This window comes from Dermacentor albipictus, chromosome 1 (genome assembly GCF_038994185.2).
Source record: "Dermacentor albipictus isolate Rhodes 1998 colony chromosome 1, USDA_Dalb.pri_finalv2, whole genome shotgun sequence".
Taxonomy (NCBI): Eukaryota; Metazoa; Arthropoda; class Arachnida; order Ixodida; family Ixodidae; genus Dermacentor; species Dermacentor albipictus.
The window spans coordinates 277,165,594-277,189,297 of NC_091821.1; the positions used below are offsets into that span (position 1 = coordinate 277,165,594).

A 23,704-nucleotide genomic window follows, 5' to 3' on the forward strand; every position below is an offset into this window, starting at 1 on the left:
ATTATAGTCTAGAGAAGTATTTATTGCATCTATTTTTTCCTATCGTGTCTGATCAGTCTTTGATATGTACTATGCACATATCTTTTACATACAGCAAAGATAGTTGTCTTTGGTATGTATCAGCAATGTCCAGATGAAGTACCGTGAACCAAAGCCCATGACAGTTTGAGGAATGCAAACTGGCTTGGCAAAGTGGCGAGCTTCTGTAATACCATTGTCACACAGCCACTTTTGATAGAGCCTGATCCAGATGAAAATTCTCAACTGTGATTGGCTGCCTCCCTCAGTTTGCATAAAAAAGTCAGCTGCGATCGAGAAATTCCATCACGTTTGGGCATGATTGCGATTGAAAGTGCACCGTGTGACACATGTATAACTTCCAAATTTCCTTTGATAAGGAAGCATAGAAGCTGTAGTAAATTATGGCGGAAGGGCTTTCATGCACACTGTGAGGTGTATACGCATGCCATAAATGAACATCAGACTTAGGCCCGTATTCACAAACCAACCTTATCTTAACGCCATAAGGCGCCCTTTTATAAGGATGAGGAAAGTATAAGGTTGAGAAAAGGCCAAGGTATGATTCAGAAGCGTCCCTTATTGCGTGAAAAGGCGTCCTTATCGAAGGCGGCCTTATCGTCATAAGAGATGAGCATGGGTGCGAGGCTATGAACTTTTCTTGGCCTTAAACCGCTCAGTTATTAAAAAGGAAACACATTTTTGTCGCTGAGAACAATAAATATAAAAATTGGATGGCGCATTATTACGCGTTGTGAAAAAGCAATGTGAAAAGAGCGAGTTCTAGCTGTTGCGCGTCTCTCATCTGCAGATGAGAGACGCGCAAAAAAACGGCAACGCGTGTTGCCATGGCAACACGCGTTGTCGTTTTTTTTTTTCCATTTGCGGTGCTTCATTTTCCATTTCCATTTTGCGGTGCTCGAGCGCAGTTCCTTCACTTTTTCTCTTGTGTGTTAGCTATAACTTGCGTTAGATGCTGTAAATATTGCACGTATTTATTTATTTATTTCCTTATTTGTTCATTTATTTGTGTTTTGATGTGTTCGTTTGCTTATTGTAAGATCTGTTGTGGGAATGGCCACTGAGAGGAAAAAAATCAACTTTACGGAGGAGGAGCGGCGAATTTTGATTGACTTGGTGATGAGAGAGAGCAACGTGCTGGAGAACAAGCGTACTGATGCGGTGTCTCTGAGCGAAAAGAAAAAGAAATGGCAGCAGATAGAACAACAGTTCAACAGTAAGAACGGAGTCCACCCGCGCACGGAGCATCAGCTAGGCAAGTGTTGGGACAACTTGAAAGAGAAGTGGCGGCACGGGCGAACCGCGATCGTCTGGGCTCGGAGCAAGTGGCAGGATGGAGAAAAGGTGTACCACTTCTCGTTTTGAAAAGCGGAACCTGCCAAGAAACTCGCCGTCGTTGTACATCTCCATGACATTCTGGCGGTCCCTGAGTACACGCCGGATGAGCTTTACATAATGAAGGGCTTCGCGAACATCGGCTTCCCTTAATAGGGCGACAAAATCGACTAGCTCCGAAAAGCTGCTTGCGTGGCCGGCCATAATAAGTGGCGCCTTAAGGTAGCTGCCGGGCTACCTTAAGGAACGCTCCTTTTCCGAGCCGGTAAGGTTAAGCAAAGGTTCGACTTAAGCATAAGGTTTGTTTATGAAACGCGTTAAGGCGCTGGAAAGGTAAGGAAGGCAAAAGATAAGTATAAGGTTGGTTTGTGAATACGGGCCTTATTGTCCTTCATGCTTACTCATAGTTTTTGCATGAAACACAGCTAGCCCTTTCATTCAGAAATTAAACCACACTTTCTGGTTAGAATTCAGATAATCGTATTATGGTGCAAAGAAATCTGGCAGGTACACAAAACAGAAATAACATATCTGACTGTCAGTCTGCACAACAGATCAGAAACTCTACTTTGACTGGACTGTCAGCCCAGTCAGAGTAGAAGATGCATCCAAAATTTAATAACCACAAGACTCAATTCAAAGAAGAGGTTGAAAAATGAAATTAGCAACGGCCCATGCAACATAGAAAAGGCCTGACAGCAATAAAATACACCCACTTACCTGTATTACGAATAATGTAATCCAGTACCACCAGCCGCTCGAACTGGAACTGGAACATGCGCTGCAGATCAGGGGGGAGTGGTTCTGATTCAAACTTCCGCAGCCAGTAGTCGGCATCTTGGTAGCTTTCCACGTAGAGTTGGAAGGATCCCACCTATGAGCAATGCATCTCAGGTAGCCAGCCATTTCTTGACATCCAGCTAAGCACACCAACCTTGTGAGGCAAACCAATGCGATGAAAATGTCGGCCAACTTTTGGGAACCGTTCTGTCACGTTCTTTTTGGTCCGGGCCTTGGCACGGTCCAGAGCTGAGTAATTGAAAGTTTCGCTAACCAACTTTACCACCTGTGCGGAAAAAAAAGGGGGGGGGGGGCATATAATTACGTAAATGCCGTCGTTCATTGCGAGGATGTGCACTCACCTTGGTCTTAGGTACAATGTTCAGTTGCAATTTTTGATCCACTAGCGACGCTCCTGCCTCGGACAGGTAGCCTTGATTCGGCACCAGACAACTCCTTCCAAAGCAGCACGGGCAACAAAGCTTGTGCATCCACTTCGTCCACTTGGGATTCAACCTGCCGTACGGTTCTTCATCCTTTGGTTTGTAGACCGCGATTTTCTGTAATGATAACCGTTGCTGATGCTGACTCGACATGTTCCAAGAAACCACGCAAAATTTTGATCAGCACAATGAAACGGGGAAACAGAAATTGCTCCTTGGTCATGCGCTTGTAAGTTTTACCTCCAGAATAACCTACACGTTAAGCATCACAGGAAGCTATACGCCTTAAAGGCGTAACAAGACATTACAAGAAGAGCTAATTAACTGCCACCGGTCGCGTTTATCTCTGACAAGACGTAAACATAAGGTAATACTAACGAAGAGTACCGCTCGACAGGCACAAGCTGGATGACAGGTGCCTATTGCGAGACATCACCCACGGCCGAACGCAAACAGCGAACTTTTACCCATCTGGTCAACATTCCGCGAAAGAAGATTAACATCACTACATCACGCATTAATGCTTAACGATTGCAAATCATCCAGGAACAGTTAGATGCCCGCTAACTTAGGGTAACGCAGCAAAGCAGCGGTTCAGCTTAGGCTTACCGTTCGTTCACTGTTCTTGACAAAGTAGCTTCCACTTGATCCCTGGTAAATTCGCTCTGGATAAATACCTGACTCAATCGCCGTGATTGCTTCCCGGACGACATTAGCGAACTGCGGGTCGTCCGGGAAGGTCTCTGCTGTGGTCCCCAGATCAGGCTCCATTCGACGAAGAAGAGGCTGACTCTCTCGCGTTCGCGATGCGTTCGCAAGCGATGTCCCGACTGAAAACGTCACGTCGGGCAGGTTTTGCTCGTCGCTGTCTTGATATAAACCCAGGTCATCACCAGCGTTGATGGCGCGTAATTTTCCCTGTTCGCTGGTCATTGACTTAAAAAAAAAGGAAAAGAAACGGGTCGCGCCAAGCCCGCTACTTGAACCATGGAGTTTTGTCACAGGAAATATAAGCAGGAGCAGCCGAGTGGCGTCAACATCACGTGATAGCTGTATCCGCCTGTCTAGGTCTATGTTGACACATGCTGTGGCAACCTTGGGTGGCTGGTGAGTACGCATTGACACAGGAGGCTGCGGCATTGAATACGCCTCAACATCTCCAACACCAATGCCAATACGGCGTCCACTGGAGTCATCGTTAAGCGCCTATTGTATATTGCAGTTTAGGTGAGAAGTAAGTGGTGTTCGTTCCTCTTTTGCTGTTTCATTTTATTAAACATGTGGTGACACCGGCGGCAAGCAGACGACGTTCGACTGTGCGCTTGGAACGCGTTACCATTTCGTTACCATTCCTCCAGGTACTCTGGCGCGCCCACCGATCTCGTAAACCTTTAGTTATGACTGAAAGATGAGCCGTCGCTGCGATTCATATAGCTGTTATAAAGTGTCCAGAGCATCAAACTTAAGAAAGAAGAGAGGAGAAAAAGAAAGCGGTCTGGGACATGTGTGATCCTGTCCTTTCGTCCGAGTTTTTTTGCTTCGCCCAATTAAGGCATGCCAGGCATGCGCTCATGCGAACTGGAAGCATAGATAACGAAGATAATGAATTCGTGCTACATATATGCAAATTAGAAAAATTACCCACTGGAACTTTAGTATCGTGCTGCGACTTCAGCATGCAGCTGAGTGTAATTTATAGAGTGTAATGTTTCCTGTACGTGCGCACATTACTACTGCATCCAATATGTGCGTGTAAACTGCCCATGTTTCTCTTTTAGGAGGGCAGGGCGTCAGATGTTAACACCTTTAGTCATAGAGTTTCTTAATATTGATATGAAATATGCCTTTAGTCTAATACAGCGTACTAGATGCATGGGCAATGCAGCGGGCGGCACTCCTGGTGAGTGGTCACCAGTAGCAGTGGCGCTGCAATCGACAACTCTTAAAAAGCGTACGAAACGCTCGCCTCCATGGACTGCGCGCAGGAGATTTTATTCAAAGCGCTTCGTATATTTTGTCTCTATTATCTGTTTACGATTAGAAAATAAAATGCTCTTTGTTTCTTTGTCACATATGCAAAAGCGGCCTCTGAAATAACTACAGCGCGTCTGTCCTTGCCGCTGGAATCTAGCCACGATCTCGAGTACACGGGCACAAATTTAGACCGCGATTGAGTCCCAATCCAGACGAACTTTTTCAACTCGATAGAAAATTATCACTACATCACGTTTAGCAATCAGGATCGAGTTTATTTGGCTTACAGAGCTTGAGGGCGCAGTTGCGATAGTCTACGATCTCGAGTGAGCAGATTCTGATTGTACATAATCGCAATCGAGTGGCCGCACGACAGGAGAATTTGACGTAACATAGTCCCCACAACATCGAAAGTAAGTCTAAATTAGGCTGTTACATTGTACGCTCCATCTTTTCTTGGCGCAACTTTCAACAGCACATTAAAGGACGCTCTGGAAGAAAAGAAAAAGGAACTGCGCAAATGAATAACACCGAACAGGATCGGCCGGCCGGACTTGTCGCTGCTGACGCGAACTGAGATATGCTCCCAAATTGAAAAGCAGCAGAGAGAACGTGCAAGTCACATACGGGGAAATCATACATACTGGAAAAGTAACTGAAATTCAGCTGTAGAAGATATGTCGCTCCTGCAGACAAACCCAAATGAGAGGAAGGCGAGCACTAGCACAACAATGATGCCGGAAGCCAATTAAATGTCAGCTTCACTGAAATGGCAAAGCAGCTAATTGTTGTACTTATGGTTACCATGCTTCGGCGAGCAGCTTAACGAGGTACAGCATTTCACAAGTGGGGCACAAGCTCATCACGGTCCGTATCCAGCGTTTCTGGACATGGGGGTTTAGTTCGCGTGAGTGCCACCACCTGGCGTACTGACCTTAAACTTTTCAAACTTTTCAAACGCGTGATAACGTCAACAAAACAAAAATAACATAATTAAAAGCTATCCCTACGCATTGAACTTCGCCACGATGGTTGCCCAGCCGGCGTTATCACTGTTTTTGATAAAGCGTACCTGCTCGTCACCTGGAAATGACTTATCATCCTAAGAGCGTTTAGTCGCGACGAGCTATGCTTTTCCTTTATTTTTGATACTACGGAGTAAATAAGCTAGGGTAACCGCCAGAAGCACTGAGTGGCAGACTTTCTTCAGTCGGCACACATTCTTAACGTCCGAACTTCGCAAAGAATCTACGAGAGACACCGTCATGGACGGCTTTAGATTTTGACCGCACTCATGGGCTACGGTAGCAGCTGCAAGTATTAAGACCTAAACATGGATATGTTGGTTTTGCACTTCGACGCAAAAGTCACGACACAAGAATTGAGCAAACTGTATCTGTGTCGTCGTCCATTAGCATGCTATGGCCGAAGCTGCTTGCAATATAACGTCACATTTACTGGCCGCTAGGCCAGGTACACCCTTGGGTATGACATATACAGTACTTGCACTTAGTTCCCAAAGTAGCCTCCTGTCATGGTTATCCGCGTGCGTGAAGGAAGACCGCTATTTAAATTTACTGTACGTGCAGTAATATATGCGGAATTTGTCAGTTCTCCATCTTGCCTACCATGTTGCCGTTCCCCCTTTGTAATATAGTCGCAGTGTAGACTAGCAGGTATCGAACGCCATAAAGGCCTAGATAGACCTCGCGCACAACTCCTGACGATTGTTTTCAAGAGTTGTGAGACTGCCAAGGACATCCTTACCGAATGTTACATAATACATTATGGGGTTTTACGTGCCAAAACTACGATCTCGTTATGAGGCACGCCGTAGTAGAGGATTCGGGAATAATTTAGACCACTTGGGGTTCTTTAACACGCGCCTAAGTACACGGGTGTTTTCGCATTTCTCACCCATCGAAATACGGCTGCCGTGGCTGGGATTCGATCCCGGGACGTCGTGATTGGCAGTCGAACCCAATAAAAACTAAGCAACTACGGAAGGGAAGGAATGTTGACAGTTCGAGGAAGGTGATAGTCGGCACGTGAGACACCTTGTTCCCATCCTCATTGCGCGAGAATCAGTACCAGCCATCGAATAATCACACCGTAGAGTGCACTGCATTTAATGTGATGGAGTCCGAGTCCAATATTTCAGACCCGAATCACCCTGTAACGACTGATGACCAGGCAACTCGCTTATATATACGTGCAGTCGCCTGACAGCTGCCAAAAGCTGGAGTCAGCCACAGAACCCACGTACTTGACTTCTCTTCAACACTTGCCGACATTCTCGTCTTATTTCGCACCATCGCGTTTCAGCTAAACTGCTTCAACAGCCAATTTCTTTGTGCCGAAACTTGGCCACCGTGTCAACGTTATGGTTCCTTATTTTTAGGTCATCTTTTATATTTAGGTTAATGCTGCCCTGAGATTTCCAGCGGTTTCACCTTTCCCAAATTCCTGCATTTTTGTCGGCCTCTTCATATTGTCACGTGGTGGTGACGTTGAATAACACAGTAGCAATACTGTGAACGAGAAAACTAACTTTTATTGGGCGAACCTGTGCCCACAAAACAGGCTACACTTATAGCACAACGATAGCGGCGAACACGCTCGGCGATCGTCGAAAATGTGATCAGCGGGCCAAGCGCGTCCGCTTTTATAGAGCAGTCGTCGAATGTAGTACCAGACTAATCGTTCGGACCCGCGTGCCTTCCACAAAGTTCTACACCATTCGCGTTACGCGATGAAATCAGATAACACAAGGTTCGGCGACAACAGGCAGCCGGGTAGAAGCATCGATAACTTTCCAGAAACGTCGGATACATGCAGGCGCGTCCCTCGCTGTGTGATTACATTTGTTAAGCGGCGAAACGTGGTCGCCCGATAAAGATAAGTACACGTGTCAATATTTTGGAGGATTTTTAATAGACGTTGAAACCACAGCACGGCCTCCTGATCACGCTGCTCAAAAAGTCAATTTATTTCCCTGAGGTCATGTGCAAGCTTCTGCCTTCTTGCTGTTCATCAACCTCCTGATTTCCCTGTCGCTTGTATCGCATTTTGACGACCACAATCCCACGGAAGTTGGCAATGATATACTGGCCATGGGATTGAAGCCGTTTAAATCAATTCTATCGTGGAGATGACAGCCGCTTTATACGAATGCAAATATTGCAATAATGAACTCCATTCGTACGCATATAAATTCATAGTCTAAAAAATTATGCGGATTCCACGCACTGTGCGAATCGATGTAAGCGAAGCTTTCTGTGTTGTTTGTTTTGACTGACGTTAATTAGCGGTAATGCTCACTGCGATTGTATCATTTCTTCAGCGTATAGTGCAACACGAGAGCAGTGAGTTGATGACAAATGTCATCTTGCGCGCACTACTGCTCTTTGTCGGCGTAGTACACAACATACAGCGAGCTGTGTTTACTTGAGGCGTTGTTGTGCGCCATTCTTTCTAACCTGTGAAAGGGTTGAGCATTGCCACTGCTTCACATAGCACATGTGAAGCATTGACGTGTTGGTTGGACGTGTTGGCAGAATTATGGGCCTCTACTTGCAAAACCACTATCGGATTATGAGGCACGCCGTAGTGGCGTATTCCGGATTGACTTTGATACCCTAGTGTTCTTTAACGTGCCCTGATGTCAAAGTGCACGGCCGTTTTTGCATTTTGCTCCCTAGCAATTCGGCTCTCGCCGCAGGGATCGAACCCGCTACCTCGAGCAATGCCACAGAGCTACCGCGGCGGGCACAGAAGTGTTGATTTGAAGTGCGACAACTTCAGTAATGCCACGGTAATTAATTGCGGCTTTGCGTCTGCACGACCTGCGTCAATTGTCCACTTGACAAATTTGCATGGTGTTTATTTTTTAGAAATAGCAGAAACGTACAGTACCGTGCCTTCAGTTTGCCCGTAACCGCTGTCGTGTCTATTGTAGTAGAGATTCGTTATCTTCTCACGTCGTCTTTTCCCTGTCCCGTTCTTCCCCCCTGTATATGAGAACTGCGAGCGAAGAACGGCAAGGGAAACGTAACTTCAACTCATTTTCTCAGAAATAAACGCTGAAAGAAACGCTGACGTCATCCTGAGCAAAATCAACAAGCGCTGTAGTGCTCTCGATCTTACGATGCCCTCATTCGCAAGCAGTATTCATAAAAATGCTGAAGTATATCTATAGCGGCTCCACAGCCACCGTAGTCCTCCATAACGCAAGCAACAAAATCCCAATAAAGAAGGGCGTCAGGCAGGGAGATATGGCCTCGCCAATGCTATTCACAGCGTGTTTACAGGAGGTGTTCAGAGACCTGGATTGGGAAGAATTGGGGATAAGAGTTAAGGGAGAATACTTTAGTAACTTGCGATTCGCTGATGATATTGCCTTGCTTAGTAACTCGGGAGACCAAATGCAATGCATGCTCACTGACCTGGAGAGGCAAAGCCGAAAGGTGGGTCTAAAGATTAATCTGCAGAAAACTAAAGTAATGTTTAACAGTCTCGGAAGAGAACATCCGTTTACGATAGGTAGCGAGGCACTGGAAGTGGTAAGGAAATACATCTACTTAGGGCAGATAGTGACCGCGGATCCGGATCATGAGACTGAAATAATCAGATTACTAAGAATGGGCTGGGGCGCGTTTGGCAGGCATTCTCATATCATGAACAGCAGGTTGCCATTATCCCTCAAGAGAAAAGTGTATAACAGCTGTGTCTTACCAGCACTCACCTACGGGGCAGAAACCTGGAGGCTTACGGAAAGGGTTCTACTTAAATTGAGGACGACGCAACGAGCTATGAAAAGAAGCATGATGGGTGTAACGTTAAGGGGGGGGGGGATAAGAAGAGAGCAGATTGGGTGAGGGAACAAACAGGAGTTAATGACATCTTAGTTGAAATCAAGAAAAAGAAATGGGCATGGGCAGGGCATGCAATGAGGAGGGAAGATAACCGATGGTCATTAAGGCTTACGGACTGGATTCCAAGAGAAGGGAAACGTAGCAGTGGGCGGCAGAAAGTTAGGTGGACGGATGAGATTAAGAAGTTTGCAGGGACAACATGGCCACAATTAGCACATGACCGGGGTAGTTGGAGAAGTATGGGAGAGGCCTTTGCCCTGCAGTGGGCGTAGCCAGGCTAATGATGGTGATGATGATTGCAAGCTTACTTTTGTGTTTTTTTGGGGGGGGGGCATACGTGCTCTTGTACCGTAGAAACGTCCATCGGACGTTTCTGATGTGCTCGTTTTTATTCCCAAGCACCCAATGTAAAGTGTCATCGGTACAACTTCATGATGTCCTGGTGGCAGGCCACCATGGCTTGTCGCGCAAGTATGACCACGCTGATTCGTTTAGGTTAGCATATACTATTTCGTGCGTCATACTTCGCCACATTCATTTTTCAAACTATGCCAGAGCTCGAAAAGGCCGGCCAATTCATTAGGTCGCTTTCCTCTGTTTACTTCCGCAAAGCGGGTGGTGTCTGTCGCTGTGGTTACCAAATACGCCCAGTGGCATGCTACCACTCAAGCCTTTCTGGCGACCTGAGCAACTGAAGCCGCAGGCTTTCTTCAACGCGGCGTTGACGTTCAATATGGCTATCCTCAAGTACTTCTCGCGGACTTCGCTCACCGCTCTCTCTCCAGTGTCATCTCTTACACTTCTCGTCTCCTGCTGGACACAACACAAACACGCAACGACCTTAATGAAATATCAATTACACGATAGTTGGCATGCTGTCGATGTACATTTCTGCTGATCACCGGGATAGGAGCGTGGTCCTGTCTTTGGTGACATTATCGGTCTGCAGCCTCGCTCAACAACACCGCTCATTACTCATCACTTTTTTTTTTGTCGACAGGAGCATACTGTATTTCCTCTAAATATATACTTTCGGCTTTAGGTGTGTCCTTGCACGCCCGCTTATTCTGTTACGCTGACAGCGACTGTTGTCGTCAGGCTGCAGCGTTATTCTGAGCTTCGCCGTCACCATGGTGTTAGAACACCGTGGCCGTCACTGGAGAGCACAGAAAGCTGCCTTCACAAACAAACCACCGGGATTCGAGCACATGCATTCGCAGCATTCTGCATTCGGGAATTGGGCACGCTAACCATTACGTTACCACATTTCCCCACCAATTTTGGTTTATCTGCCTTCCCACTTCTCGTTTTCTTCGGAGACGCAGGCAGGACGGACGCAGAAACGAAAAAATAAAAGAAAGATTGCTTGAGCCGCTAGCTGACACATGACCTTAACTTTGGGAGGCTACTCTCATTGGAGCGCATGTGGGCTTGCGCAGTGGCGTAGCAACAGGGGGGGCCGGGGGGCCGTGGGCCCCGGGTGCAAGGGACCAGTTGGGGGGGGGGGGGGTGTCATATACGCCTGAAGACACCCCTCTTTCCGCCGGCTTGACAGGGTGCAAATTGCAAAGAATGCTCCGGTTTCCAGTAGCCTGAGCTGATGCACCCGATGCGTTGCGCCGCAGAATCGTAGGCTGCAGCTCTATCAACACCCCACGAAATGATTGCACGAATGTGCGGGCTAAAAAAAATGTATTTCGCGACATGGTCGCTAAACTACTCGCCTTAGCGCAACGTTTCATGTGGGGTGCGCTCATGATGTGCGTTCATGCTGGGAGCAGGAGTCGCTAAACATACAGTCAGGTGTTGTAAGGCGTTGGGCCTCTTGGGTCCCAGTTCCGTTCAGAACGCGCAGCGAAGACGAACAAGGACAGCAGCAAGAGGGTGTTCAACCAGCACGCCCGGCGCTCGCGTTTACGGCGAAGCGTTCGTTGAGAGCGACGTTGCATAAGTGGGGCCGTCAAAAGTCGCGAATTGGATTCTCTGGATCGTTTTCAGACTCGGTTCGGCCGAAGAGTTAGGCGGCGTATGACCCGACAGGCTGTATAGTCGCGGGCCCGCCGCGATGTCGGGCTCGCTTTTACTTCCCCTCTCCCGCTCGCTCCGCGAAGCCGCTGCGAAACCTGCTGTTATTTTCACGCTTTCATTCTTACTCTCGAAAGTTTCAGAAAACTTGTTGTTGTGTGACTTAATGTCACAAGTACAGTGTCTGTATCAGCTGCACAGAATTTTAAAAAAAAGGTGAATTTTGTAAGGAGATTTCTTGACGGAAATATTCTGAAGTTAGAGGGAAGCTGAAGAGTCTGTCGAATTCAATAAGAGGCTCATATACGGATGCGGGAACCTTATAAACTGTGTAGGTAAAATTCGGGGGTTTTTTTTCAATTAGGAGCGACGTAATCGTCGGTTGAAATTGCGCTGTAGCTGCGCCCCCCGTTGAGTGAGCGAGTGGAGCGGAGACCGGAAACCGCGGTGTTGTGACGTCAACTCTAGTGTTTCGCTCCTTCGCAGCGTCCGCGACCGTGCCTGACCGCGACCGCGCTTGTTTCTGCGTGCGTGCCATCGTAATCTGCTTCGATAGACCCTGCATTCCTTTGTTGGTGCGTCTGCGTCTATGTAGAGTGGTAGTCAACGTGCGTGGTAATCAACGTGAGTGGTAGTCAACAGATGAAGGTCACTACACGTACTGCACGAACCGGGAAGCTTTTCACGCGTTTAAACTGTCTTTGTAGATTGCCGACAGCTTTGGACAACGCACAAATGCCGACGATCGCATCACCGCTTACGTTCCACGAGGAGGCATGCAGGAACACAACACTACAGTTGTTTGACCGGAAACGAGCTCACTAGATCGGCGAAAGATCGGCGAGATCACTAGATCGCTTTGCAAAAAACATACTTACCAAAGAGCATTTCCAACACGAGGAGGTCCCAAGACTTTGCTTTCGTTCGCGTCGAAAGCACTGCTCGCACCAGCATCGTTTGCTTCTTCGAGAGGCCGGCTCTTCGCAATCGGCTCGTACATGTAGGGAGTAACGCCGAACTCCTCAGAAAAACGCAGTCTCTCTAAATTTTCCATTACCGTCTCAGAAAAACAGCACCAAACTACCTGGCACCGCGCTTCATGTGTAGCGGCAGCGGTGGGTTACTAGAGTTGACGTCACGAGTCGCACCGACCAATCACAGGCGGAAACGAGACGCGCGAGCTGGGCGTGTCCGCTGCTGCACTTTTCGTCGAAATAAAACATATTTGCGCTTTCTTTCGCTCAATTTCGATACGATATTCGAATTCGGAAGGTTGAAAACCATTATGTACAGATGTTCACTCATTTTTTGTGGAAAACCTTTCAGCTCGGTAGCGCTGAAAGGTTTTCGCGGTAGCGCGAAAAATATGGCAAATAAGTACTAACCGTATCCTTAATAATCCCGTAATTAGTAATTATAGAGGAAGCACTTCAATTCGAGAATTGAGGACTCAAAGTCATATTATTACCTCAACAAAAACTTCTTAAACAAAATGTTTTTGGGTGCTACAATCTACAGTACTTTGGCACTGCCGGCTGCGCCCAGTATATGGCAGCAGCGAAAGAAATATGAAATAGTGGACCAGTGACGTTGATCCCTTAATCCTCTCCATTGCGAGTGCAGACCGACAGTAGTGCAAGCTTTCACTGGCACGGGCTTCATCGCGGCCTTTTCTTGCTTTCTTTATGGTGACGCCAAGAATCGACGCGAAGCGTGCTCTATTCTGTTCCCAATCTTGCGGTGGTACCGCAGCTCGGATAATCACGTTTGTCCGTATGGCAGCAATTGAAAACAAGGATTTATTGATCAGAATGAAGAGAACTCGTAATTGTCGTAGCATTGGCACCCGCGCAGCGGGGAGGCAGGTAGCGTTTTCTAATAGGGTGGGGAGATCAGCGTCACTGACAAACAATTTAATTTTCGTTTTCGTTCAGGGCTGCCCACAGACAAAATACTGCGTGCCATACTGCCTACGACGATTTTTGTGGAGTTGTTGTTGGGCAAGATTTGAATGTCGGGCTTCAGTTTTGCAAATGCAATATTGCCGCTAAAATTGGTAATTAAAACTTTATTATAAAGATATATTTTGTTACTTGTGACGTGAGCCATATTTTCCACGATGCCGCATTTGTATTGGCTGCCAAGCCTTACAGTCTGACAAAAGATGTGCACATGGGCTTATCACACGTTATCAGTGCAGCACCCTGTGTTATTTGGCGCAGGAAAAACAGCGTGTATATTTGCTGCATTCGCGATCTCTGGGAAAGAAGGCGAAGGAGAGGGTGACCCGGGGAACGTGCGCAGTATCCAAGGCGTCTGTACTGGTGCGGAAACCCGGAAATTGTCGATATCCTCGCCTTCCTCGACTACATAAGGGGGGGGGGGGGTGACAAAAGACATATGGGCCCCGGGTGCCAGACGACCTAGCTACGCCACTGGGCTTGCGGCTGCGTCGCTTTAGCTTTAATGCAATTTTGCTTTCACTAACTCTTTTCGGATAAAACTGAAACGCTGTACAAAAATGAGGCCTACCGTTGTATTTTTTTTCTTGTTTTCTAGGTTTCAATGGAAAACGTTCCTCGCTAACTTTAAAGCAGCAACAGCTTCATCATCAGCGACTTGAACGCTCATTTATACAAATGGTATTTTTTGAAGAAATGGCATAAGGATATATATTTCGAGGTCATGTCGCTGCCAATACGGGCCGACACCACGTATCGACGAAAGGGCATCACACTGCCGATGCACGCGGCAGGTTACTGAATGATGAAAACAGGAAATACGACTGTTTTTCAGTTCTCGCAACTTATTATAAACAAAACACAAGGCACCCGCCACCATGACATTCTTTTTTTTTTTTGACAACAGCGACACACAATGCCGGACTGACATACTTCCTAAAGGGGTTTCATTTTATTTTTCCTCGCAGAACCGCAAGCGCCGCGCGCATCCCGCGGCCACGTACTGCAGCCGCGCTCTTTTTCCTCTTGCAATATGGCCGCCGGCAGCTTCACGCGCTGCGACGGCTTGGACTGGTACTAATATATAACCTCCTTGTGTGTTAGGCACGAGACGGCACCCTGTCCACGTTCTCATGTTCGCGTCTCTGTCTTGAAGGGACGCGCCATTGTGCACAGGTGCTTGCGTTGAGCGTATGTAAGGCGAGAAACGCTAGTCTAAAATGTCTGTTCTCTAACTTGTGCAGTAAACTCATGTTTATAGTGTCACGTGGTAGTGACGGTGAAGAAAGAAGCAATAACACAGTAGCAATACTGTGAACGAGAAAACTAACTTTTATTGGGCGAACCTGTGCCCACAAAAACAGGCTACACTTATAGCACAACGATAGCGGCGAACACGGTCGGCGATCGTCGGAAAAACTGATCAGCGGGTCAAGCGCGTCGGCTTTTATAGATCAGTCGTCGAATGTTCCAGATTACCTGATGGGACCCGCGTGTCTTCCACAAAGTTCTACACCATTCGTGTCACGCGATGAAATCTGATAACACAAGGTTCGGCTACAACAGACACGCGGATAGAAGCATCGGTAACTTTCCAGAAACTTCGGATACATGCAAGCGCGTCCCGCGCTGCGCGATAAGATTTGTTAGGCGGTGAAACCTGGTCGCCCGATAAATACAAATACACGTGTCAATACCCCCCTCTTAAAAAGCATCGTCCCGATGCTACAAAGAGAGCGAAACACAAAGGGACACTTATTAAACATAAGTAACAAAACAACGAAAAGAAATAAAGTCCAAAGGTCAGTTACGCGAAGTACGAAAGTCCGTCAACGCTGGTGGTACGGCTTGAGCCGCACAACGTGGACAATTTCAGGTCGTGAGCGGCGCCGCTGTGACAGCGAAATGCCGTCTGGCACGACCTCGTAGTCCAGTGCACCAATACGTCGGATGATCTTGTACGGTCCAAAATAGCGACGCAAAAGCTTCTCGCTCAGTCCTCGTCGGCGTATAGGGGTCCATACCCAAACACGGTCGCCGGGCTGGTACGCGACGAAGCGTCGTCGGAGATTGTAGTGTCGGCTGTCGGTCCTCTGCTGGTTTTTGATTCGCAGGCGGGCGAGCTGTCAGGCTTCTTCGGCGCGCTGGAGATAGGTAGCGACGTCAAGATTCTCTTCGTCCGTTACGTGCGGCAGCATGGCGTCGAGCGTCGTCGTCGGGTTCCTGCCGTAAACCAACTTGAACGGCGTGATCTGTGTTGTTTCTTGCACCGCCGTGTTATAAGCGAATGTTACGTACGGCAGGACGGCATCCCAGGTCTTGTGTTCGACGTCGACGTACATCGCTAGCATGTCGGCGAGGGTCTTATTCAGCCGCTCCGTAAGACCATTCGTCTGCGGGTGGTAAGCCGTTGTCCTCCTGTGCCTTGTGTGACTGTATTTCAGAATGGCTTGGGTGAGCTCCGCTGTAAAGGCCGTTCCTCGGTCGGTGATGAGGACTTCTGGGGCGCCATGTCGCAGCAGGATGTTTGCGATAAAGAATTTCGCCACTTCGGCTGCGCTACCTTTCGGCAGTGCTTTTGTTTCAGCGAAGCGGGTGAGGTAGTCCGTCGCCACGACGATCCACTTATTTCCGGTTATTGACGTCGGAAAGGGTCCCAGCAAGTCCATCCCGATCTGCTGGAATGGTCGGCAAGGGGGCTCGATTGGCTGTAGTAATCCGGCTGGCCTTGTCGGCGGTGTCTTGCGTCGCTGACAGTCTCGGCATGTTCTGACATAACGGGCGACGTCGGTGGTCAGGCGCGGCCAATAATACTTTTCTTGTATCCTTGATAGTGTCCGGGAAAATCCGAGGTGTCCAGCGGTCGGATCGTCATGTAGGGCATGCAATACTTCTGGACGAAGTCCTGACGGGACAACAAGAAGGTAATTGGCGCGGACTGGCGAGAAGTTCTTCTTCACGAGTAGACTGTCTTGAAGCGTGAAGGAAGATAATCCGCGCTTAAATGCCCTGGGGACAACGTCGGTGTGCCCTTCCAAATAATCGACGAGGCCTTTAAGTTCCGGGTCCGCTCGTTGTTGTTCGGCGAAGTCTTCCGCGCTTATTATTCCAAGGAAGGCGTCGTCATCCTCGTCATCTTGCGGCGGCGGGTCAATGGGGGCGCGGGATAGGCAATCGGCGTCTGAGTGTTTTCGTCCGGACTTGTATGTTACGGTGATGTCGTATTCTTGTAGTCTGAGGCTCCACCGTGCCAGCCGTCCTGAGGGATCCTTTAAATTCGCTAGCCAACACAAGGCGTGATGGTCGCTGACGACTTTGAATGGCCTGCCATATAGGTAAGGGCGAAATTTCGCTGTAGCCCAAACGATGGCGAGGCATTCCTTTTCGGTTGTAGAATAATTGCCTTCCGCTTTTGAAAACGACCGGCTAGCGTAAGCTATCACGTGTTCATGTCCATCTTTTCTCTGGACCAGGACGGCGCCGAGGCCTAGGCTACTGGCGTCAGTGTGGATTTCGGTATCGGCGTGATCGTCGAAGTGCGCAAGTACGGGCGGCGACTGCATGCGTCGTTTGAGTTCTTGAAATGCCTCGGCCTGCGGCGTTTCCCACTTGAACTCGACGTCGCATTTAGTTAGCTGCGTCAGCGGCTCAGCGATGCGTGAAAAGTCCTTGACAAAGCGCCTATAGTAGGCACACATGCCAAGGAATCTGCGCACTGCCTTCTTGTCGATTGGCTGCGGGAACTTTGCGATGGCAGCTGTCTTCTGCGGGTCGGGGCGTACTCCAGATTTGCTGATGACATGGCCTAGGAATAGAAGCTCATCGTAAGCGAAGTGACACTTTTCCGGCTTCAGGGTGAGCCCTGATGACTTGATGGCCTCTAATACTGTCGCAAGCCGCTTAAGGTGATCGTCGAAATTTCCGGCGAAGACGACGACGTCATCCAAGTAAACAAGACAGGTCTGCCACTTCAATCCTGCTAAAACCGTGTCCATCACGCGCTGGAACGTTGCAGGCGCCGAGCACAGTCCAAACGGCATAACCTTGAATTCATAGAGGCCGTCTGGCGTGATGAAGGCGGTCTTTTCGCGATCCCTTTCGTCGACTTCTATTTGCCAGTAGCCAGACTTGAGGTCCATCGATGAGAAGTATTTACCATTGCAGAGCCGATCTAATGCGTCGTCTATCCGTGGGAGGGGGTATACGTCTTTCTTCGTGATTTTGTTCAGTCGACGATAATCGACGCAGAAACGTAGGGTTCCGTCCTTTTTCTTCACTAAAACAACTGGAGACGCCCACGGGCTTTTCGACGGCTGGATGATGTCGTCGCGCAGCATTTCGTCGACTTGTTGTCTTATAGCTTCGCGTTCTCGCGTCGAAACTCGGTAAGGGCTCTGGCGTAGTGGTCGAGCGCTCTCTTCGGTGATTATGCGATGCTTTGCGACTGGTGTTTGTCGAATCCTTGATGACGTCGAAAAGCAGTCTTTGTATCGTCGAAGCAGACTTCTGAGCTGTTGCTGCTTAATCACGGGGAGACTTGGATTTATGTTGAAGTCTGGCTCGGGAACTACGGTCGTCGGGGTAGATGCAACAGAATCCGAGAGGACGAAGGCATCGCTGGTTTCCTGTATTTCCTCGATGAATGCGATCGTCGTGCCCTTGTTGATGTGCTTGAACTCCTGGCTGAAGTTTGTCAGCAACACTCTCGTGTTTCCTCCGTGCAGTCGAGCGATCCCTCTTGCGACGCAAATTTCACGGTCGAGTAGTAGACGTTGGTCGCCTTCGATGACGCCTTCTACGTCAGCGGGTGTTTCGGTGCCGACCGAAATAACGATGCTGGAGCGAGGCGGGATGCTCACTTGATCTTCGAGCACACTCAAGGCGTGGTGGCTACAAGGGCGCTCCGATGGTATCGCTTGATCTTCCGACAGCGTTATTGACTGCGACTTCAGGTCGATGATGGCGCCGTGTTGGTTCAGGAAGTCCATGCCGAGAATGACGTCTCGTGAACACTGTTGCAGGATAACGAAGGTGGCAGGGTAAGTCCGGTCATGAATGGTAATTCTTGCCGTGCAGATTCCAGTCGGCGTAATGAGGTTCCCTCCAGCGGTCCGAATTTGGGGGCCCTCCCATGCAGTCTTAACCTTCTTCAACTGGGCGGCGATGCGTCCACTCATTACGGAGTAATCGGCCCCTGTGTCGACTAAGGCAGTGACTGCGTGGCCGTCGAGAAGCACGTCAAGGTCGGTGGTTCTTTGTCTGGCGTTGCAGTTAGGTCGTGGCGTCGGATCACGGCTGCGTCGTGTTGAACTGAAGCTGGAACGTCGCTTCGTCAGGTCGTCTTTCGTCGGTGTAATCTTGGCTTCCTGACTTCGTCGGGACGGCGGCGTGTCGTCATTAGGTCGTCGAGACGGTTTCTTCGTCGTCTTCGTCGGCGGCGGAGGATCTTCGTCAATTCGACGAACAGCAACCGCACCTCCATCGGTTGCTGCTTTTAGTTTTCCGGATATGGGCTCGCAGAGCGGCCCCGGGCTGGGCCGGTGTATGGTCGGTGCTGCGGCGACAGGTAGCGGCCTGGTGACGGCGAACGGGACGGTCGTCGAGGGCTCCACTGAGTAGCGGCGAGGTAATCGGCGATGTCACGAGGGCGTTCACCTTCCCTCGGGCGCTGTGCGTTCACGGCGAAGCCTCGCAATCCCAGGTCGCGGTATGGGCATCGGCGGTACACGTGCCCAGCTTCGCCGCAGTGGTAGCAGAGCGGGCGGTGGTCGGGGGCGCGCCAAATGTCCGTCTTCCTCGCGTAGGTGCGCTGGGCGACGGGTGGGCGTGCTGGCGGCGGCGGCGGTGGACGACGGAATTGCGGCGTTACAGGGACCTGGCGTTGTCGCGGAGGGGGAGCTTGACGGCGTGCGATGGCGGCGTAAGTCATCGCTTCTGGCTGGGGCTGCGGTAATTGTGGTTGCACCTCAGGAACTCCTAGCGATCGGTGCACCTCTTCTTTCACGACATCTGCGATCGAGGCCACTTGAGGCTGCGACGATGGCAAGACCTTGCGCAGTTCTTCGCGCACAATGGCCCTGATGGTCTCGCATAAATCGTCCGTGGCCAGTGATTGAATTCCGGAGTAGCTTGTTGGCTTGGTGCGTCGGTCAAATTGCCGGTTCCGCAATTCCAGTGTCTTCTCGATGCTCGTCGCCTCACGAAGAAACTCGTCGACGGTCTTCGGTGGACTTCTTACCATACCGGCGAAAAGTTCCTCCTTTACGCCACGCATCAGTAGACGTACTTTCTTCTCCTCAGACATTTCTGGGTCGGCGTGGCGGAACAGACGGCTCATTTCCTCAGTGAAAATCGCGATCGTCTCATTCGGCAGCTGCGCTCTTGTCTCCAGTAGAGCTTCGGCTCGCTCTTTTCGCACGACGCTTTGAAATGTTTTCAGGAAGCCGCTTCGGAAGAGGTCCCACGTCGTCAAGGTGGCTTCTCGATTCTCGAACCACGTCTTGGCGGCGTCCTCCAATGCGAAATAGACATGTCGTAGCTTGTCCTCGCTTGCCCAGTTGTTAAACGTAGCGACCCTCTCATACGTTTCCAGCCAGGTTTCCGTGTCCTCAAATGTGGAACCGCGGAACGTCGGTGGTTCCCTGGGCTGCTGCAGGACGATGGGGGACGCTGGGGCTGCCATTGCGGTTGCCTTGGCCACAATCTTCTTGGTCTTCTCAGGTAGAAGTCCGTGCTCCGGGGGCAGCTGTTGAAGACGGCGGCTTGCTCGGTGGTCCGGGACAACGTTACTAGACTAGCTTCAGTTGTAAAACTCCCCGCCCGCGCGCTTACAGCTGCTGTCGCCACTTCTGTGACAGCCGCCAGAGGGCAGCGCTGTTCCATCGGGCTCCACTGCAGACGCCTCGTCACAGCCTTGAGCTCGTGCGGACGGGCCGCCGTTGGTGCGCGTTTCACGCTTGCTGGCGTTCCCCTTGTCCGAATTAGTGAGACCACGAGAAAGCGATATCCACCTACAGCAATAAGATTTATCGCACCAGTTCATTAATACTGAAAGAAGGGTAAACTGCACGAAAGGAAGAAACGCATACAGCGCGAAGCGCAGAAGCTGCGTCTCTAAATGTCGTGTGTTTCTTGCTGTCGTCTTAACGTTTCGCGCAGTTTAGGCTCAGGAGCCTGAATATCTGGCCAAAGTGCGTGATTTTAGGATGATCTTCATCCCCACCGAAGCTTGTCACCACGCCAAAGAAGCGCTACAAAAAGAAAGATGAGGTCGGTCTTTGTACACACAAGCCACGCACACACACACACACAAAAAAAAGAAGCCGGATTTTTCATTCCGTCAAGATGCTTAATCAGCGAAGCTGAAATGTGCGGCCCCTGTGTTTAGCACTGGGTTAATCCCGAGGGCTCATTAAAGTATTTCTCAGTTATGAGGTTACACACACAATCGGCTGCGAGAGAGAACGATGTCACTGATGGTATGCCCGCAGTCCGCAGTTGTCGCTTGCGTTCGATGTCTCGAGTTTGCTCGGCGGCGTGGTTAGCAGCCATCGCCTACGATTTGCCGCTTGTGATTCGTTCAAATTAAATTTCTTCAAAATTAAATCTTTCCGTTACGTAAGACCATGAGTGGCTCATACTCCCTTAAGCAATGGCTCATACCCCCGTAAACGCGGCCTCGCCCATTACGACGACAGAAGTGAAGCGAAATTCTACGCTGGAAAGATGAACGGCCATGCAGCCGGCTGTGCAAGATGACGACGAACGCGGGAGCAGTGGCACGAGCGCGTGCCGTTGATTTCGCAGAGTGTTCCCGGTCTTCTTTCGTTCGGAGCGTCCACTTTGGGATTCAGCCACAGGGATGCATGCTTCGCTGTCGGAGCATTCCTTACGGAATCTAAACGGATGCCCTGCTAAATTCCTTTCTTTGTTTTTACTATTAAATTAATTATTACTCATTCAATATGACCTTCCTGATTTTATTTAACAGGTAATTCTGCGCTATTCAGTGCTATTTCAATAGCTATTAGCAAATTTATGCTCCATAATAATTTAGAATAATCCACCCATTTCTTGGCCAATGCCCCATCGTGGATAGGAGCCACACGCATCATAGGCTACAACAACAACAACTGTTCCCGGTCGGCACGAGGAATCGCTCTTTTTCACGCCGAGCGAAGCATCGCATTGCTGGGAGCACAGAAAAAGTGGTGCGCGAAACTGTTGACATCGTTCCGATAGCGGCCTATGCAGCCAGGTACGCAGCACCTCGGCATCGTCAGCTGATATTCTTAAGAAACTCGGCGAAGGCTACAGTTCCAAGGATGACATGCTTGCTGAAATTCGCCGTCAACAACGAACCACAGAATACACCAACGCTGCACCGCGTGCTCAGTACGGCCCGCCCGCGTAGCTTGTGAGGAAGTGAAGCCGGGCGCGACTGCAGCGCCACGAAGGCGCGGGCGGGTGGCGGTTCCGCGCAACGGCGCCGAGTTTTAAAACTGAAGCTAGTCTAGTAACGTTGGTCCGGGATTACGTTGGTGTTCTGTTCGCGGTCTGGGCTGGGATCACGGCTTGTCGGGGGCGTCCTGTACATGGACGAAAAGCACCTCCACGAGATGTCACGTGGTAGTGACGGTGAAGAAAGAAGCAATAACACAGTAGCAATACTGTGAACGAGAAAACTAACTTTTATTGGGCGAACCTGTGCCCACAAAAACAGGCTACACTTATAGCACAACGATAGCGGCGAACACGGTCGGCGATCGTCGGAAAAACTGATCAGCGGGTCAAGCGCGTCGGCTTTTATAGATCAGTCGTCGAATGTTCCAGATTACCTGATGGGACCCGCGTGTCTTCCACAAAGTTCTACACCATTCGTGTCACGCGATGAAATCTGATAACACAAGGTTCGGCGACAACAGACAGGCGGATAGAAGCATCGGTAACTTTCCAGAAACTTCGGATACATGCAAGCGCGTCCCGCGCTGCGCGATAAGATTTGTTAGGCGGTGAAACCTGGTCGCCCGATAAATACAAATACACGTGTCAATAGTATTCCTTCAATAGTAAGAGTCACGAGTACCGTAACCGCAAGCGTCAAGTTATAGTCGTAACTTGTCGCGACAGCGTAGTTGTAATCCACAGACCCTGCCACTGAGAAATATGCGGTGAGGTAATTGCGGTGAGGTAATAAGTAATTGGCAAGATTGGTTTTCAGTAAACGTTTGTTACCAAGAACGCCGGGTGCTTATACTACCGCAAATGACGCATGCTGGGCGGTGACTCGATCCAATCATTTACTCGCCACATCACACATCTATACAATGGAATTCAACTGGTTTCACCAACTCTCACTTATATTCTCTCGACCCTAAACTGCGACTTCGCCTCCTACCCGGACTACAGCTTTTCCTTTCTTTGTACCCTGCTCCTTTCCCAATGTGCTGAGACGTGCTTCCACCGATATTTGCTCCCATGTCCAGGAATTCTGGACATCCTCCTTCGGAACTTCACAGCAACGCACAAGTGTAACTCAATGGGAAATTTTTTTTTCTAATTTATATTTCAGAATATAGGGCGAAGGTCAAAAAGTTTCAAATGACTACAACAAGAGGGTAGTCCCTTCTAGCAACATATGCATTTTGGCACTTAGTCGGAACATTGGTGGTACGTTAAAGCAGTTAAAGAAAGTCAGACAAGGGCGGTGAAGTCCAACGACAGGAGAAAATCGTTTTGCACCCTCCCGCCAGAGGGCACATTGGCTTGAAAAAGCGCCAAATTTAAACCATAAAGCGATTTATTACAGTTGGCATTGAGAAGGTATTGGTAGAGGGAGTGTTATGCAGCCTGTTGGCACGTGCAGGCTTTTGAGAAGCCGAGATGGTACAGAGTGGTTGCATCTGCATGTCTTGAGCGTGCCTGGGTATGGTTCTACGCGCATGTTCGCTCTGTGTATGAGTGTGCGGGCGTGTGGCTCCGTATTTGCGTTTGCATGCGCGCGAGTGCTTGTATGCGTGTGTCAGCGTTCGCGACGTGCGTGAGCGTTCGCAGCGTGTGTGCGTGCGCATGTGCGCGCGCTTACGGTGCATGCGTGGCCGCGTGTGAACGCGTACGCGTGCCAACGAGTTTTCGAATTTCAGCATGCACGATTGCGAAGAAATGTGCGCGCGCGTGTGTGTGTGTGTGTGTGTGTGTGTGTGTGTGTGTGTGACGGATGGAGAAAGAGTACGTGCGTGTGAGGGAGAGTGCGTTTGTGTGCGGGGGAGACAGA

At 49.5% G+C, this 23,704-nt stretch overlaps 1 protein-coding gene across 1 annotated transcript in view; it reads right to left on the reverse strand.

Moving 5' to 3' along the window:
• Nucleotides 1-3,640, reverse strand: part of Pi4KIIalpha (phosphatidylinositol 4-kinase II alpha) — a 92,615-nt gene extending 88,975 nt beyond the window's left edge. The window contains exons 1-4 of the mRNA XM_070531329.1: nucleotides 3,207-3,640; nucleotides 2,517-2,714; nucleotides 2,309-2,440; nucleotides 2,095-2,248 (exon numbers count right to left, since the gene is read on the reverse strand). Coding sequence (XP_070387430.1) covers nucleotides 2,095-2,248; nucleotides 2,309-2,440; nucleotides 2,517-2,714; nucleotides 3,207-3,530 — 808 coding nt within the window. The 5' untranslated portion in view covers nucleotides 3,531-3,640. The remainder of the gene's footprint in view (nucleotides 1-2,094; nucleotides 2,249-2,308; nucleotides 2,441-2,516; nucleotides 2,715-3,206) is intronic.
• Between the last annotated feature and the right edge of the window lie 20,064 nt (nucleotides 3,641-23,704).